At 38.4% G+C, this 14481-nt stretch overlaps 1 protein-coding gene across 1 annotated transcript; it reads left to right on the plus strand.

Moving 5' to 3' along the window:
* The first annotated feature begins 164 nt into the window (after nt 1–164).
* Nucleotides 165–13193, plus strand: PPWD1 (peptidylprolyl isomerase domain and WD repeat containing 1). The gene is made up of 11 exons (XM_032206459.1): nt 165–321; nt 1090–1192; nt 1869–1969; nt 3035–3155; nt 5829–6276; nt 6848–7038; nt 7505–7694; nt 9103–9284; nt 11709–11790; nt 12233–12415; nt 12832–13193. The coding sequence occupies exons 1-11, from the start codon at nt 165–167 to the stop codon at nt 12973–12975; spliced, it is 1902 nt and encodes a 633-aa protein (XP_032062350.1). The 3' UTR covers nt 12976–13193.
* Nucleotides 13194–14481: the final 1288 nt, after the last annotated feature.

Here is a 14481-nt window from a genome sequence, read left to right on the forward strand (position 1 = left end):
CCCCTTCTTCTACCCCCACCCCCCGGCCACTACCATGGCGCCGCGGCTCCCTCCGCTGCCCCGGCCCGGCTCCCGCCTGTGCCCGCGCTCGGCGCTGATTGGGCGGGAGCTGAGGGGAAGGGAGGCGGCCGGGCGGGCGGCGCGGGGCGGTGACGCAGCCCGGCATGGCGGCCGCCGAGACGGAGCGCAAGAGGAAGCCCAGCGAGGCGGCGGCGGAGGGCGGGGAGCAGGAGCAGGAGGAAGAGGAGGAGGGGGAGGAAGATGGGGAGCGCTGGGTCGGGCCGCTGCCGGGGGAGGCGGCGCAGGCGAAGAAGAGGAGAGGTGACGGGCAGCTGCAGGGATGGGGCTGGGAGGAGGGTGTGGGGAGCTGGGGTCGGCCTCTGCTCGCAGGTGGCCAGCGGTGGGAGCAGAGGGAATGGCAGGGGAGGTTCAGGGTGGAAATGAGGAGACATTTCTGCTCAGAAAGAGCAGCCAGGCACTGGGACGGGTTGCCCAGGGAGGTTGTGGAGTCACCGTCCCTTGGGGTGCGCAAGGAGAGGTTGGATGTGGTGCTTGGGGACAAGTCACTGAGTGCCTCATCCTTCTCCGTGTCCCAGCTAAACAGGTCTCCCACTGCCTTCATGAGGGCCCACATGTTCGCTAGCCTTCCATTTATCACTGATGTACTTACAGAACCCTGCTTGTAGGACAAGGCCATTGTCCTTTGGGGAAAAAAAAATGAGCTGTGGTTGATCTTCTGTGTCCTGGCAGGCCTTTAAAAATTGTGTTGAAATTCTTTCTACGTATTCAGAAAGCCACGGTAACTGGCTTTAAGGTAACCTTAAAGGTGCTCCCCTTTAAAGTAACCTTAAAGGGGAGCACCTGTAAAGGTAAAAGAAGGCTTTGAGTGGCTTTAATCCATCAAGAATTCTGAGCACAAAGCCAGAGTAGAAATCCCTTTTATGTTTGCACAAAGTCCTAATGTTCTCTTTATTAAAATTGGGAGTGAGAGGTATTCAAAGGTAATGATGGTGAACAGAAGCTTAATGAAAGTTTTTCATAAAAACATTCATAAAATACACTTCCTGATTTTCCTTTTATTTTGTTTAGTCCTTGAATTTGAACATGTCTATCTTGAAAATCTACCATGTGCTTCGATGTATGAACGCAGTTACATGCACAGAGATGTCATTACACATGTGGCATGTACCAAGTAAGTCTGTGGTGTTGTTTTTTTTCCCATTATATGTTGTCATCAGAGATACGTTCTTGTATATACTAAGAAGTTTTCAATGCAGAAATTTAATAAAGGAAAGTTATGTGCAGATGTGGCATTTCTAGTTTTTTTGAAAACTGAGTATAAAGGAGAGGACTTATAAGCAAGATAAAAATTGTTTAAATAGATGAAAAAGGGTTCTTAAAATCTGTATTGCAAAGGGCAGTATATACAATAGTAGGAAATACTGAATGCATCTGAAATATGATTCAGCAGAATTGCTTGGGTTGAGATCGTTTTCTTGTGTATCTATTTACAAATATGTGTATATATATGTGTTTTTTTTTTTTTAATAATAGCAAATAGTATCTGCTGTAAAACCAGACCTAAATGAGAAGTAAAACTTACATAGTAAAAAATGATAGTATTACATATTTCTTAAATTCAGGCTGTTGACCTTTCATAGATGAATGTAGAGCACATTAAAATAATTATTTCTCTTTCAGGATTGATAGTACCCGTTCAGACAGAGTGTTACATTGATTTGTTTGAAGTTCATTTTCTGTACTACCTTACTTCTAGTGTCATAATGCAAATTATTGTCCAAAAGTGGAGTGAAGTATGTGTATTTCTCTAATTCTGTATTTCTGCTTTTCTTCTTTTGTAATTGTAGGACAGATTTTATCATAACAGCCAGTCATGATGGACATGTAAAATTCTGGAAAAAAATAGAAGAAGGGATTGAGTTTGTTAAACACTTCCGTAGCCATTTAGGTAAGAATTTGCTTTTTTGTTTATAGAACTCACCCCTGCTGCCCGAGTTTGAGGAGGAAGTGTAAACAAAAAGGAGAGGGGTTCTGGGACCCGTTTACTGCAGTCAGGGATTAAATGATATCTACGTCTTGTCCTTCATTCCCCTGTCCTGTACATTCAGCCCCCAAACTGCAGGATGAATAGGGTGTGAATAAAACAGGTGAGATGACTCCTGCAGAGATCTCCTACATCCTTTGCAATGCCTTGTGCTCTGCCTGTAGGCAGAATGTCTAGGACAGAGAGAAAGTATCTATTTAAAAAAGACAAGCAGGGTGCATAAAATCCAGAGATGTTTAAAAAAAATGTTACTTTAAGCTGTGGTACCTTCATTATCTGCCATCTGTACTATGCTAAGCATTAAGGTACTCATTGCTATTACAAATGATAATCTGCCTGATGGAAAAAACAGTCTGATATACAGACTGTCACAATAAGAAAAATAATAGGAAATAGTAAAAGTACTGTTTCTGTTTAGAATTTAAAAAAATGTTACGGTAAGTTCTTGATCTTAGCTATTAGCTTCTCATTATGTACAGAAACAAAACACGAGAATGAAGCCTACCAAGTGTAAATAAGTACTGTGAAAAACTTGTTGAAGTCTCAATTGCAGAGTAATTTTGATTATTATGCATGTTAATAGCAGGACTGTAAGAGTTAGCATTCTGCTGCTTTTTGTGTCTTGAGAGATGCAAGTCTAAGAGCTCATTTTTTGTCGTGTAATAATCTTCTTTTTTTAAAAAAAGAATATTTTATATTAAAATAATTGTAATCATAATCTTCTGCTTAGGTAGATGGTAACTAGTTTGTCATCACTTACCTGACTGCAAACAGTGATAGGACACAAAACGTGTGGTAGTAAAGAAAAAGAAAAACAAAAACTCTTAACACAACTTTTTAGTTCAAAAAAGATGGAGAAACAGCTGAAACAGTTTTAGATGTCTGTATGGTTTTTGTTTTTCTGTGGAGAACTGAAACGAAGAATGTCCCTTTCCTGTGTCTTAAGAGTATGTTACCTTGTTTTAACAGGTGTTATTGAGAGTATTGCTGTTAGTTCAGAGGGGGCGTTATTTTGTTCAGTTGGAGATGACAAAGCCATGAAGGTGTTCGATGTAGTCAACTTTGATATGATCAACATGCTGAAACTTGGGTAAGTTGCTTGGTTCTTGAAAATGTGTAGCATTACAAATGGGAGTCATTTTACATAAGAGCTAAGTAAATAATTCATTCTACCTGATTTTTTTTTTGCCAGTCAAATGAATTTGAAGAAGTTGAGTTATCCAAAATGATGTATCCAGTGGAGACTGCTTGCCTGAGTGTAGAAAAATGTATGACTATATGTACCCTTCAGATGAGTGAAGTAGGGCTGCACCTGTCCTCAGCATCTAATGTTAAGCAGAAGGACGTGGTGTCTTCTGAAGTGTTTAGCTAGACATCTTTATTTTCTTCCTGTTGTTTGGCACTGAATTTAAAAATGACAGCTAACTAACAGTTCACGTAGAGAAGAAATTGGGCCTGTGTTATTTGTCATCACTTGCTGTCTTAGGGTTAGCAATTTCTTCTTCTGTTAAAAAGAATAGTTTTCCTTAGTCTTGCTATTGTAGAATTGCTGTAGTTACATAGTATGTAGATAAAGAATTTGGGGGTATGTTATTGGAATTATCAGTAGCAGAGGAAAGCGAGGCACACAGCATTGCAGGAATGCATTTGGAAGGTGGGAGGATCAGTGGATGCTATAATAAGAATGGTAGAAATACTGATGTTTCCAAAAGTCTCTTGAATTTTGAAAACATCTATTTCATGAAGTCTATTGTTTGCTGGTTAATTGTGACATTGAGTCAAGGTATAAACTCAAAAATATTTGGTATTGACATAGTTCTTTTAATTGAAATAAGTGCTAAGATTTCCATTGCTTTGAAGGTTATTATAACTACACGATATTTTGGTATTTTTCAGAATGCCCATGTAAATGCTTACGTTAGTACTTTTCTGGTTATGTTATGAATAACATTGTCCGAATAACCTACGTAGCGTATCGGAATTGATTCAGTCTTGTCTGTCTGCTGTGGAAAAATTCAAGTTAGCTGTAGTCATTTGTTTCTACTGGTGTTTTGTACTTAGCAGCCCTGTATGTCACTAAAAAACTGGTAAAACTATACCATGAAATAAAATTAATTTCATATTAAAAATACTTTTATATTTGTTATGATAGTGGCTTTTTTCTTGTTGCTTGAGAATTCAAGGAAATTAAGGTAGATTTTAAACCTATTTTGTATCAAGGATATCCTGATTTATACTTCAAATGTTTTTCTATAGTATATCTCTGACATATCTCTAATAGTTTTTCCTCAGCAGCAGTAATCAAACTCCCCCTGCCTGTATATCTTTTCAGAAATAATTGGGTTTGACCTGAAGTGAACTTTTTAATGAAGAAAAGTATACAACTGTAATACAAGCGTTACTGAGAATAGCTTTTTAGATTTAAGATTCATTGTTTTATCTCCTGCATTAATGCTTATTGAGCATCTGGTTTCTGTTTACCTAAATGAAAATTTTTTAGTGGCTGTTTGCTCAGTCTTACAGTGGTTAATGTAGAATTCATAAATGCTGTGTGGTCTTTTCACCTTGTATTATCTTGTGCTGTCTGCTCTGATAGATACATGCCAGTATGTTTCACAGTTGATTAGCTTTGTCTGAAATTCTTGAGATCCTTTCAGATTTAACTAATCTGTACGGTGTAGCTGTCTGCAGATTCCCATGCTTTATGCTTCCATAAATGATCTGGAGAAAAACAGGTATTTCTGCAGGAAGCGTGTATAACATTGCACAGAACAATGAGACATTGTATTTATTACCCCCCACCACTGCTTTTTTTTCCCCAATTGTATCCTTCACAGTGAAAATCCAAATTATAAAGTGTCTGTTCTTCATCACGCCTTCAATATCTGTTAGTCTGATAGGATTCTAAATAAGAGTTTCCTGTGGAGACTGTATCATAGAATCATAGAATATCCTGAGTTGGAAGGGACCCATAAGGATCATCAAGTCCAACTCCTTGTTTTGATGTCAGAGGAGATGTCAGTATCATTCCTTCGTTGCCTGTCATTTAGTTCTAGAGTTACAGTTCTTGGAATCTTTGCTTACAGACATTAAAAATATATATATATGTTTTTATAATGAAACGAAAAACCCTTAGATTATTGGTTTATTGACCATATCTCTGGTTTCTTTTATTTCTAGATTACATTCGTTAGTAGCCAGTGTGTTTCTTCTTAAATATATTCAGAACAGCTACTGAATATACCGTGATTATCTTAATTTTGTTTACATCTGGATAATTAAATTACATTTTTTTTCAGTTATACTTTTCAGTAGGTATATGGCACAGGTGCAGTTGTCTTCATTTGCACTGAAGCATTAATCACTTAGAGCTGGGAGAGAAATACTAGACTCATAGAAACTGAGTAGCAATCTTCAATACTACTCTGCTATTTATTTGGATTTCTATCCTTTTTCTTCTTTTATACCCACCTACCCAACCTGTGCTGGTTTCTGTCACAGCCTCTTTATGAAACAATATGGAAGCAACAGAAATGGGCTGAACCATCCACTGATTCATGTTGCTTGGGAAAGCTTGGTGATAACACTGCTAGATTTTAGCAAGATAGATATTAGCAAGATGAGTAAATAAAGCTCAAAACTTGCTCCAGATATTTGATTTCAAATTTATAGCTTATCTTGATTCTTACATGAGTAAAACCATCCATTCTTATTTCTTTTTTGTTGTTGTTGTTTTTTGTTTTCCTTCCATTCTTTGTTGCAGCTACTCCCCTGGCCAATGTGAATGGGTATATTGCCCTGGAGATGCCATATCTTCTGTTGCAACATCTGAGAAGAGCACAGGAAAAATATTCATATATGATGGACGAGGAAATAACCAGCCACTTCATGTTTTTGATAAACTCCATACATCCTCTCTTACTCAGATACGGTTGAACCCTGTCTTCAAAGTAGTAGTGTCTGCTGACAAATCTGGAATGATTGAGTACTGGACTGGTACTCCTCATGAATACAAATTTCCCAAGAATGTGAACTGGGAGTACAAAACAGATACTGATCTATATGAATTTGCTAAATGCAAGGCATACCCATCCAGTATAAGTTTTTCACCTGATGGCAAGAAAATGGCCACTCTTGGGTCTGACAGAAAAGTTAGAATTTTCCGATTTTTGACGGGGAAGCTCATGAGAGTCTTTGATGAATCTCTGAGTGTGAGTTGTATCTTGCTTCTCTTCTTTGAGACTTTTTCTCTGTTTGACTTCACTAATCGGCACTTTTACCTACATTATCACCTGCTTTTAAAGCTGAACTCCGTTGTTACGTTTTTCTTGCAGAAATGGTTTTCCCTGTTCTCTTCCTTGCCTCTTTCATTGCTTTGCCCTGAAATTAATTCTCACTGATTTATGTTAGCTATCAAGTGATACTGAGCTGTTAATTTTCATTTATGTTTTCATACTGCTAGATTTCCTTTTATTAGAAAGTAATTAGAAATAGTAATTAGTAATTACCATTTCAAGTAATAATTGTAATAATGAAACGAATTTATAGTCTTTCCAAAGCTCTGCTAGACAGCTACATACTTCTTCTTCTTTGCTTGAGCCTAATACAACAGCATGGCTATAAGGTCGTTAAAATAGTATTATTTGTTTTTATTTTAACTCTTCGAGTAGTTTGAGCTGTTAAGTCTTGCTTGGATTCTGTACTTTCTATGCATGTGAATTAGTGTTGAACTAGGTCAGAATTTTGAAGTGTATTAATGTGATTATTATTTTTTTTCTTTAGATGTTTACTGAACTTCAGCAGATGAGGCAGCAACTACCAGACATGGAGTTTGGCCGACGCATGGCAGTTGAGCGTGAGCTGGAGAAAGTGGATGCAGTAAGATTAATTAATATAATATTTGATGAAACTGGACACTTCGTTCTCTATGGAACAATGTTGGGCATTAAGGTCATAAATGTGGAGACTAACAGGTAAGTTTCAGTGGAGATAGATAAGTTTATTTCAGAGTCCATACTTAGTCGCTTATATTTAAAACTCGATGTAACTGGATGTTACTAAGGTTTTTGTTGTTTTTTGAGAACTTTAATTTAGAATGTTGCTTAAAAATATTCCCATGGTTATTACTGGGTCATTTCAGTTCAAAGCTTAGTAAAATGAGAAAATATGGCAAGCATATTCATATTAAAGTTGAGAGATCTGTGGCTGACTGGATATAGCAAAGTAAATGTGGATCATGCAGTTTGTTTTTTTATGGGGTAGGGAGTCTGACTAGAAAATTACGTAGCAAGTTTGAGTAGAGAAGCATTATAATTACAATTAGTAAAAGATTGTTTCGAGGGGCTTTTGGTTGCTTTACATTTGTTGCAGTCAGAAAAGAGATACTGTCTGACTGTGAACAGCTAACAGTTGTTACACTTTCTTCTTCTTGTACTTCAGGTGTATTCGTATCTTGGGAAAACAAGAGAACATCAGGGTGATGCAACTAGCTTTGTTCCAAGGAGTAGCAAAGAAACATCGTGCTGCAATCACTATAGAGATGAAGGCATCTGAAAATCCTGTTCTGCAGAATATCCAGGCAGATCCAACAGTAATCTGCACAGCATTTAAGAAAAACAGGTTTTACATGGTGTGTGTGGTGTTTATTTAAGTAACTGTATTCTTCTATTGATGTTTTCTCTATATTATTTTTTAATTTTCTATGTGTGCATTTCCCATGCTGGTTGTCTTTAATACTTGCAAACGCAACTTTTATAGAGGTGTCCTTTTAAAATTACAAGTACATTCTAGAATTTTTAGTTTAAGCTAGCTAAAAATTGTCTAAAAATAGCTTTGTAGCCTCTAATTTTGTTTTCACTATTGCTCAAGTAGTTAAAGAAACTTGGATCCTTTTAGCTGTCTCAGTTACAGTTCTCTGAGAAGGGGTGCAGACTTATGGTCTAGTTTAAGAAACTTAAACAAGAACATTTATAAAAAACTAATGAGGCATTATAGTGATAAAGGAACAATGATTAGCTAGGTATAAATTATTTAACAAAAATTATTAAATTCTGAGTAGTGTCAGGACTCAGTAGCACTTAGTCCTTTACGGGTAAGTAAAAAAGATTAAGAATTTAGATTTTAGTTCAGATGCAATGAAAAAGTCAAGCAGATCTGGAGTAAGTATATAGTACTTGGTCCGGGATGTGATCAGAGCAAAGGTTAGAGGTCAGCTCTGTTAGAGGTCCCTGTCTGTTGTTAGTTGTGCTTGAATTTGACCGTGTTTTCAGTTGGAGTAAAATAGAATATTTTCTAAACCTTTGTGTGGTTAGTATAAAGTATATGATGGAATATACTACTCTAAACAGTTTAACAAGAAAGGAAAAATACTTATAATCCATATGGAAACATCACTCTTTCTACAGAAAGCATGAGTGCATGGCAAGTGAATGCATGCAGAAAATTATTGATTGTCATCTGATACATAATTATACATAGTTCTGTGGATACTTGTGTATTCTGATATTTATTGTAAGTCTTGCTTCTTTAAGAAGTGCTATAAAATTTTCAGTTCTGAGGTTTCTCCTATTTTAAGTTGAATTTGCGGTTTTTCTTATAGCGTTGCATTAACGTTGCATTGGGATATAACGTTGCATTGGGATAAGAGAATTTAGTTTGACTTTGTAATGAAACCAGCAATTTTATGATGAAACAACAAGTTTTGTCTGAATATAGCAGAACACACCAATTCTCCATTCCTTTCTAAAGAAATGGTGCTGAACTACTACTGTGAGCTTTCTTTGGGAGAGGGCAAGTTTAGAAGATAAATTATAAAATGTTATTTGGTCTTACATGTATCTGTACTGGAATTTGTGACTGGAAATGCTGATAATGAACAACGGCGAAATGCAGTCTCTAAATTCTGAAATGAAAACATTTCAAATCTAGTTGGCTGTCTAGAAAGTTAAATCTTCACATTGATGTCTCGGGTGCAGGGTAAGATAAGGAAAAACAAAAGAGAAATGCAAACTCTAACCTTCAGTTCTTTTGTTTTTCAGTTTACTAAACGTGAACCAGAAGATACAAAGAGCGCAGATTCGGACAGAGATGTCTTTAATGAGAAACCTTCTAAAGAAGAGGTCATGGCTGCTACCCAAGCAGAAGGTCCCAAAAGAGTTTCTGATAGTGCCATTATCCACACAAGCATGGGAGATATTCATATCAAGCTTTTTCCTGTTGAGTATGTATTTGGCAGTTTTTCTGTTACTGTATTTTGCCTTCCTTCTGTGTTTTTTTGGTGGCAGTACCCAAGACTTAACTTCCAAGCTAGGAATGGTTCTTTTCCTCCTCATTTTTTATTTTTCTCATTTCCTGACAGTTTTGTAATACCTCAAGCTACCACAGTGTGGCTCTTGACAAACACTAACCGGGTATGGCAAAAGTAGATCAAAGCATCAATGGGATTTTTTTTTTTCTTTTTTATTTATTGGTTACGGAGCTCTATTCCTAAACTTTTGTTTGTTCTCTAGACCTCAGATGTGGCTAGATCATGATGGTTTGATGTGGCTATGCAAGCTACGTATTTTTGTAAGGCACTGCTGTTTGATTTCTGGTAACAACAGGCAGGGAGAAGGCTGAGGGTACCAGTTCTTTGCCTCAGCCTTCACTATTCAGGCTTCCCACATCTCATTTCCCTGGCCCTCAGGGCAGGGGCTGGGGTAGCAAAATGCCTCCCACTGTAAGCAAAGAGCAGGTTCAAGACCACATGGTGAAACTGAATGGGTACAAGTCTATAGGGCCCAATGCCATGCATACCAGGGTCCTGAGGGAACTGGCTGGTGGAGTTGCCATGCCTCTGTCCAGCATATTTGAAAAGTCCTGGCAGTCAGGTGAAGTCCCCAGTGACTGGAAAAGGGGAAACATCACTCCAGTTTTTAAAAAGGATAAATAGTACTGTTTGCAACTTCCAAATGTGGCAATTGTATTACATTTTACAGTGTTGCAGATCCTTCAAGAGCAACTTAAAATTCATACTAGCATATAACATTAGTGCAGTGTATATCCCAAACCAGGCATATCATTTATTAAGTGTTTTGTGCATGATTATTGAAGGTCTTGTGTCAGCATCACTCTGTGATATTAGTACATGCAAAGATTTTGTTATGGAACAGTAGATTTATATATGATGCCAAGTTTGCTATAAATTGAAACATAGACTATCTAGGTGTAGTCCATGTTTCTCCAGAAACAGCTTCATGTTTTGTCATGAAGTCAGTTAAGGCAACACAACCTTAATTCTACCCTGTAGGGCTGTTAGTCTTCCATTGCTGTATTAACTGATTTCTCCTTCCATCAAGACTTAGTTCCTGTAATTCTTATTTGTAGCATATATGTTGCAGTAATGGTACAGCATATACTAGTGAGTGACAGGCCAAGCTACGTTACTTACGACTTTTTTCTAATTCTTATGACAGTATCTCAGTGTATTCGCATGCACAATATTGTTAAATTCATTGCAATGTTTTGTAGACATTATTTTTTTAGATTGAACACAAGAGTATTATCAGTCTTGGTTATGGTTATGTTTGTCCTTTTCTAGTATTTCCTTCTGTCTGAGCTTTGAAATGAAAATCTCTTTAAGATAAAAGTGATTCAAAAATTAAAGTACAGAACTGAGGATGTGTCTTTGTACGCCCTTTAAATCTCTGACCATGTGCTTGTAGACTAATATGAATGGCTACTTTTGTACTGCTTAGCAGGAGCTGGGAAAGTACCCTGTCTATTCCATTAGTTATGTTATTGGTGCTGTTTAACAAGATGCTTTAGAGTATGACTTAAGCCCAACTGATGTTTCTTGTCACAGCTAAAGTAACTCTGCAGCCATGGACTTAACCTGGCTGTTGTCTGGTTTACTGGGAAGATGTGTGTTACTGTAAATCTGCATATGCAGATCTACTGTGGCTACTAGTCCATTTCCTAAAACCAGTGGAAGAACTAGCAAAAAGAACTGCAGCTCTGGTAGCATCTACTCTTGGGGAGATGAGGGGAACACACAACAACAAAAAAATCACAAGGTGAAAGGCTTTGTTTTGGTTTTATTACATCAATATTGAATACCTTTTCACCCTAGTTTGGAACAGTGTTTGTCAGTAGTTCCAAAGGAGGAAAACTGGCTTGGTGTTGACTGCAAAGTTGCTCTGTAATACTAAAACAGTGTGGTTTCAGATCTCACTTTTTGTACACAGCACTGGACACCTTACATACATAGCTTAAGAGAATTATAGGGATAACAGTAGTAACACCTTTCTGCATATGGAGCTTATATTCCTTAATTGGTTTTATGTATTGAGAATATGTAAACAAAAAGCTGGAGAAGGAACATTTGGTCAGTAGTGTCTTGACCTAGGCTTTGAGAAATATTTGGATCCTGACCATGCTGCTGACTTCTCGTGTAATCATGCAACCCTATACTCCTCTCAAGTTTTGTTTCCATCTCTGGGTTTGAGAAAGTGGAAGGCTGGTTCATCCTTATTTGATCACTTTCTAGTATGCTGAAACAGTGCTCAGCACAACAGCATCTCAGTCTCACCTGAAATCTTTATGGCCTTGCCACAATACGGTTAAATATGTATTGTAGCCTGTATTTTCTGTTACCTGATTTTAGGTGCCCTAAAACCGTGGAAAACTTCTGTGTGCACAGCAGAAATGGCTATTACAATGGACACATATTTCACCGTATTATCAAGGTAACTTGTAAAAGTTTTTTTGTTTTTTGTTGTAGGTTTACAGAATGTAACTTTGTGGTCAGCCCTCTCTGTTAAGATTTTTATTTACCTTTTGCACAAGGCTTTCTGGAATGGTTTCGTAGTTTTCTGAAAGGTGTCAACAACACTTGAGGTTCTGACGACCTTTATCACTGCATGAAGCTTTTCAGTAGGTGTCCTGTAACTGACAGGATGGAAGAAATCTCAAAATTGAAAGATTCAGCAAATTGAAAGTTCAGCAAATTGAAAGTTCAGCAATTGTGTTTGAATTGTGATTTAGTTTCATCCCAGAGTGGCATATCTTGTAAAGTGTCTTACTTCTATTGCACTAGAATTAATGAAGCCTAAGTCATTGCAGTTAGCATAAGCCATTTTTGCTTTTTTGTTCTATGGGACGATGTAGTAACATTTAACTTCTGTGCAGGGTTTCATGATTCAGACTGGTGACCCAACAGGTACAGGCATGGGAGGTGAAAGTATTTGGGGAGGAGAATTTGAAGATGAATTTCATTCAACTTTACGACATGACAGACCATACACACTCAGCATGGCTAATGCAGGACCAAATACTAATGGATCCCAGTTTTTCATTACAGTAGTGCCAACTGTAAGTAATATTAAAAGTTTGCCTGGTATAACTGCATAGTAAAAACACAGTAACTTCTCTGGTAGAAAAAGGAACACAATAAACTTTGTTGAAATAACTTTTTCTTGTTATTTTGCAAGTGAATGCTACACACAAAGATGTACAATGTGTAGGCTTCACTGAAACAATTATCTAAAAATAAGAAGGTGCTATGATCACATGACCTTTTGACTTGGGGAGTAAGGGCCTTACCCAATTCTTAGTAAAAGACTTTTTTGCAATTGTTTATTACTAGAATATTTTAGATTAATGTATGTGTTCAGTTTAATAGTCTTAAGATATAAAGTATATCCATGTTCACTTATTCTAGGTCACTTTCTTCTTTGATTGGTACCTAACCTACATGTACGTCTTTTCTTTCTCCTCCTGTACCTCAGCCTTGGCTTGACAACAAGCACAGCGTGTTTGGACGGGTGACTAAAGGAATGGAAGTTGTTCAAAGAATCTCAAATGTAAAAGTCAATCCCAAAACCGACAAACCCTATGAGGATATCAGCATCATTAATATCACAGTGAAGTAAGCTAAGACTTGAGGGTTCCAACTTGAAAAGGAAAACCTCAGCACTGTGGGACACAGAAAGGACCTAGAATGAATAAAAACCTTTTTGATAATTCCTGGATGTAAGAAGTGGCAGGACAAAGCAAACACCAGTTCTACCATTGTTCATGTACCTGAAGTGCCCAAAGCGTGTATTTCTGGTAACTGTCTTTTAAAGTAAAAACATTTGCTTGTTTCTTACAAAGTCTCCTGTTTTTCTTGTCTCTTCTATGCAAGATTGAAGATGCAAGTCTTTACCATGGCTTATGATAGTGTTTTTAGAATATAATCAAGGTATAGTTTGTACCTTTCTGGTATTTATTTGCATCTTCCATGTCTAAACCTTTTTACGCTAGTGCCATCTTTGACAGAGGAAGAGGTCAGAACCCTTAGGCTATGTATGTATTGCCAGCACTTGTCCTCGTGGGGGACTTCAACTTCCTGGACATATGCTGGAAATACAATACAGCTCTGAGGAAGCAGTCTAGAAGGTTCCTAGAGTGCGTGGAAGACAGCTTCCTGAAGCAGCTGGTGGGTGAGCCTACCAGAGGGGGTGCCTCACTCTGTTTGCTGTTCACAAACAGAGAAGGACTGGTGGCAGATGTGGTGGCTGGGAGCTGTTTTGGGTGGAGTGACTATGAAATGGTGGAGTTCTTGGTGAAGTCAGGAGGGGGGTCGGTGTAACTGCTGTCTTGGACTTCCAGAGGGCTGACTGTGAGCTGTTCAGGGCATTGGTAGGGAGGGTCCCTTGGCAGTCAGTCCTGAAGAGCAGAGGGGTCCAGAAAGGCAGTCTTAAGGCACAGAACAGGCTGTCCTTGTGTGCTGTAAGGTGGGCTGGTGGGGAAGAAGACCCCATGTGTCTGAATGGAGAACTTCTGCTGAGTGTCTGGGAGAAAAAGAGTTCATATCCGGTGGAAGAAGAGACAGGCAACTAGGGGAGAGTACAAGGAAGGTGCCCGCATATGCAGAGAGAAAGTCAGAAGGCTAAAGCCCAGCATGAGCTCAACCTGGCCACTATGGTTGAGGACAACAAAAAATGTTTTTATAAATATATTAACGACAAGAGGAGGGCCAAGGGGAATTTTCATCCTTTATTGGACACAGGCGGGAACACAACTACTGAGGTAAGGAAAAGGCTGAGGTTCTTCAATACCTTCTTTACATCTGCCTGTACTAGCCAGACCACTTATCCTCAGGGTACTCAGCCTCCCAAACTGGAAGTCTGGGATGAAGAGCAGAAGAAACCACCCACAGTTCAGGTGGAAACAGTTACAGACCTGCTGCTCCATCTGGACTGTCACAAGTCCATGGGGCCAGATGAGATCCACCCAAGGGTGCTGAGGGAGTTGAGGTGATTGCTGAACTGCTTTCCATCATCTATCAGTGGTCATGATCATCTGGAGAGGTCCTGGATGACTGGAGACTTGCTAATGTGGCGCCCATCTACAAGAATGGTCATAAGGAGGGCCTGGGGAGCTACAGGCCTGTC

This window comes from Aythya fuligula, chromosome Z, assembly GCF_009819795.1.
Source record: "Aythya fuligula isolate bAytFul2 chromosome Z, bAytFul2.pri, whole genome shotgun sequence".
In the NCBI taxonomy this organism is placed as follows: domain Eukaryota; kingdom Metazoa; phylum Chordata; class Aves; order Anseriformes; family Anatidae; genus Aythya; species Aythya fuligula.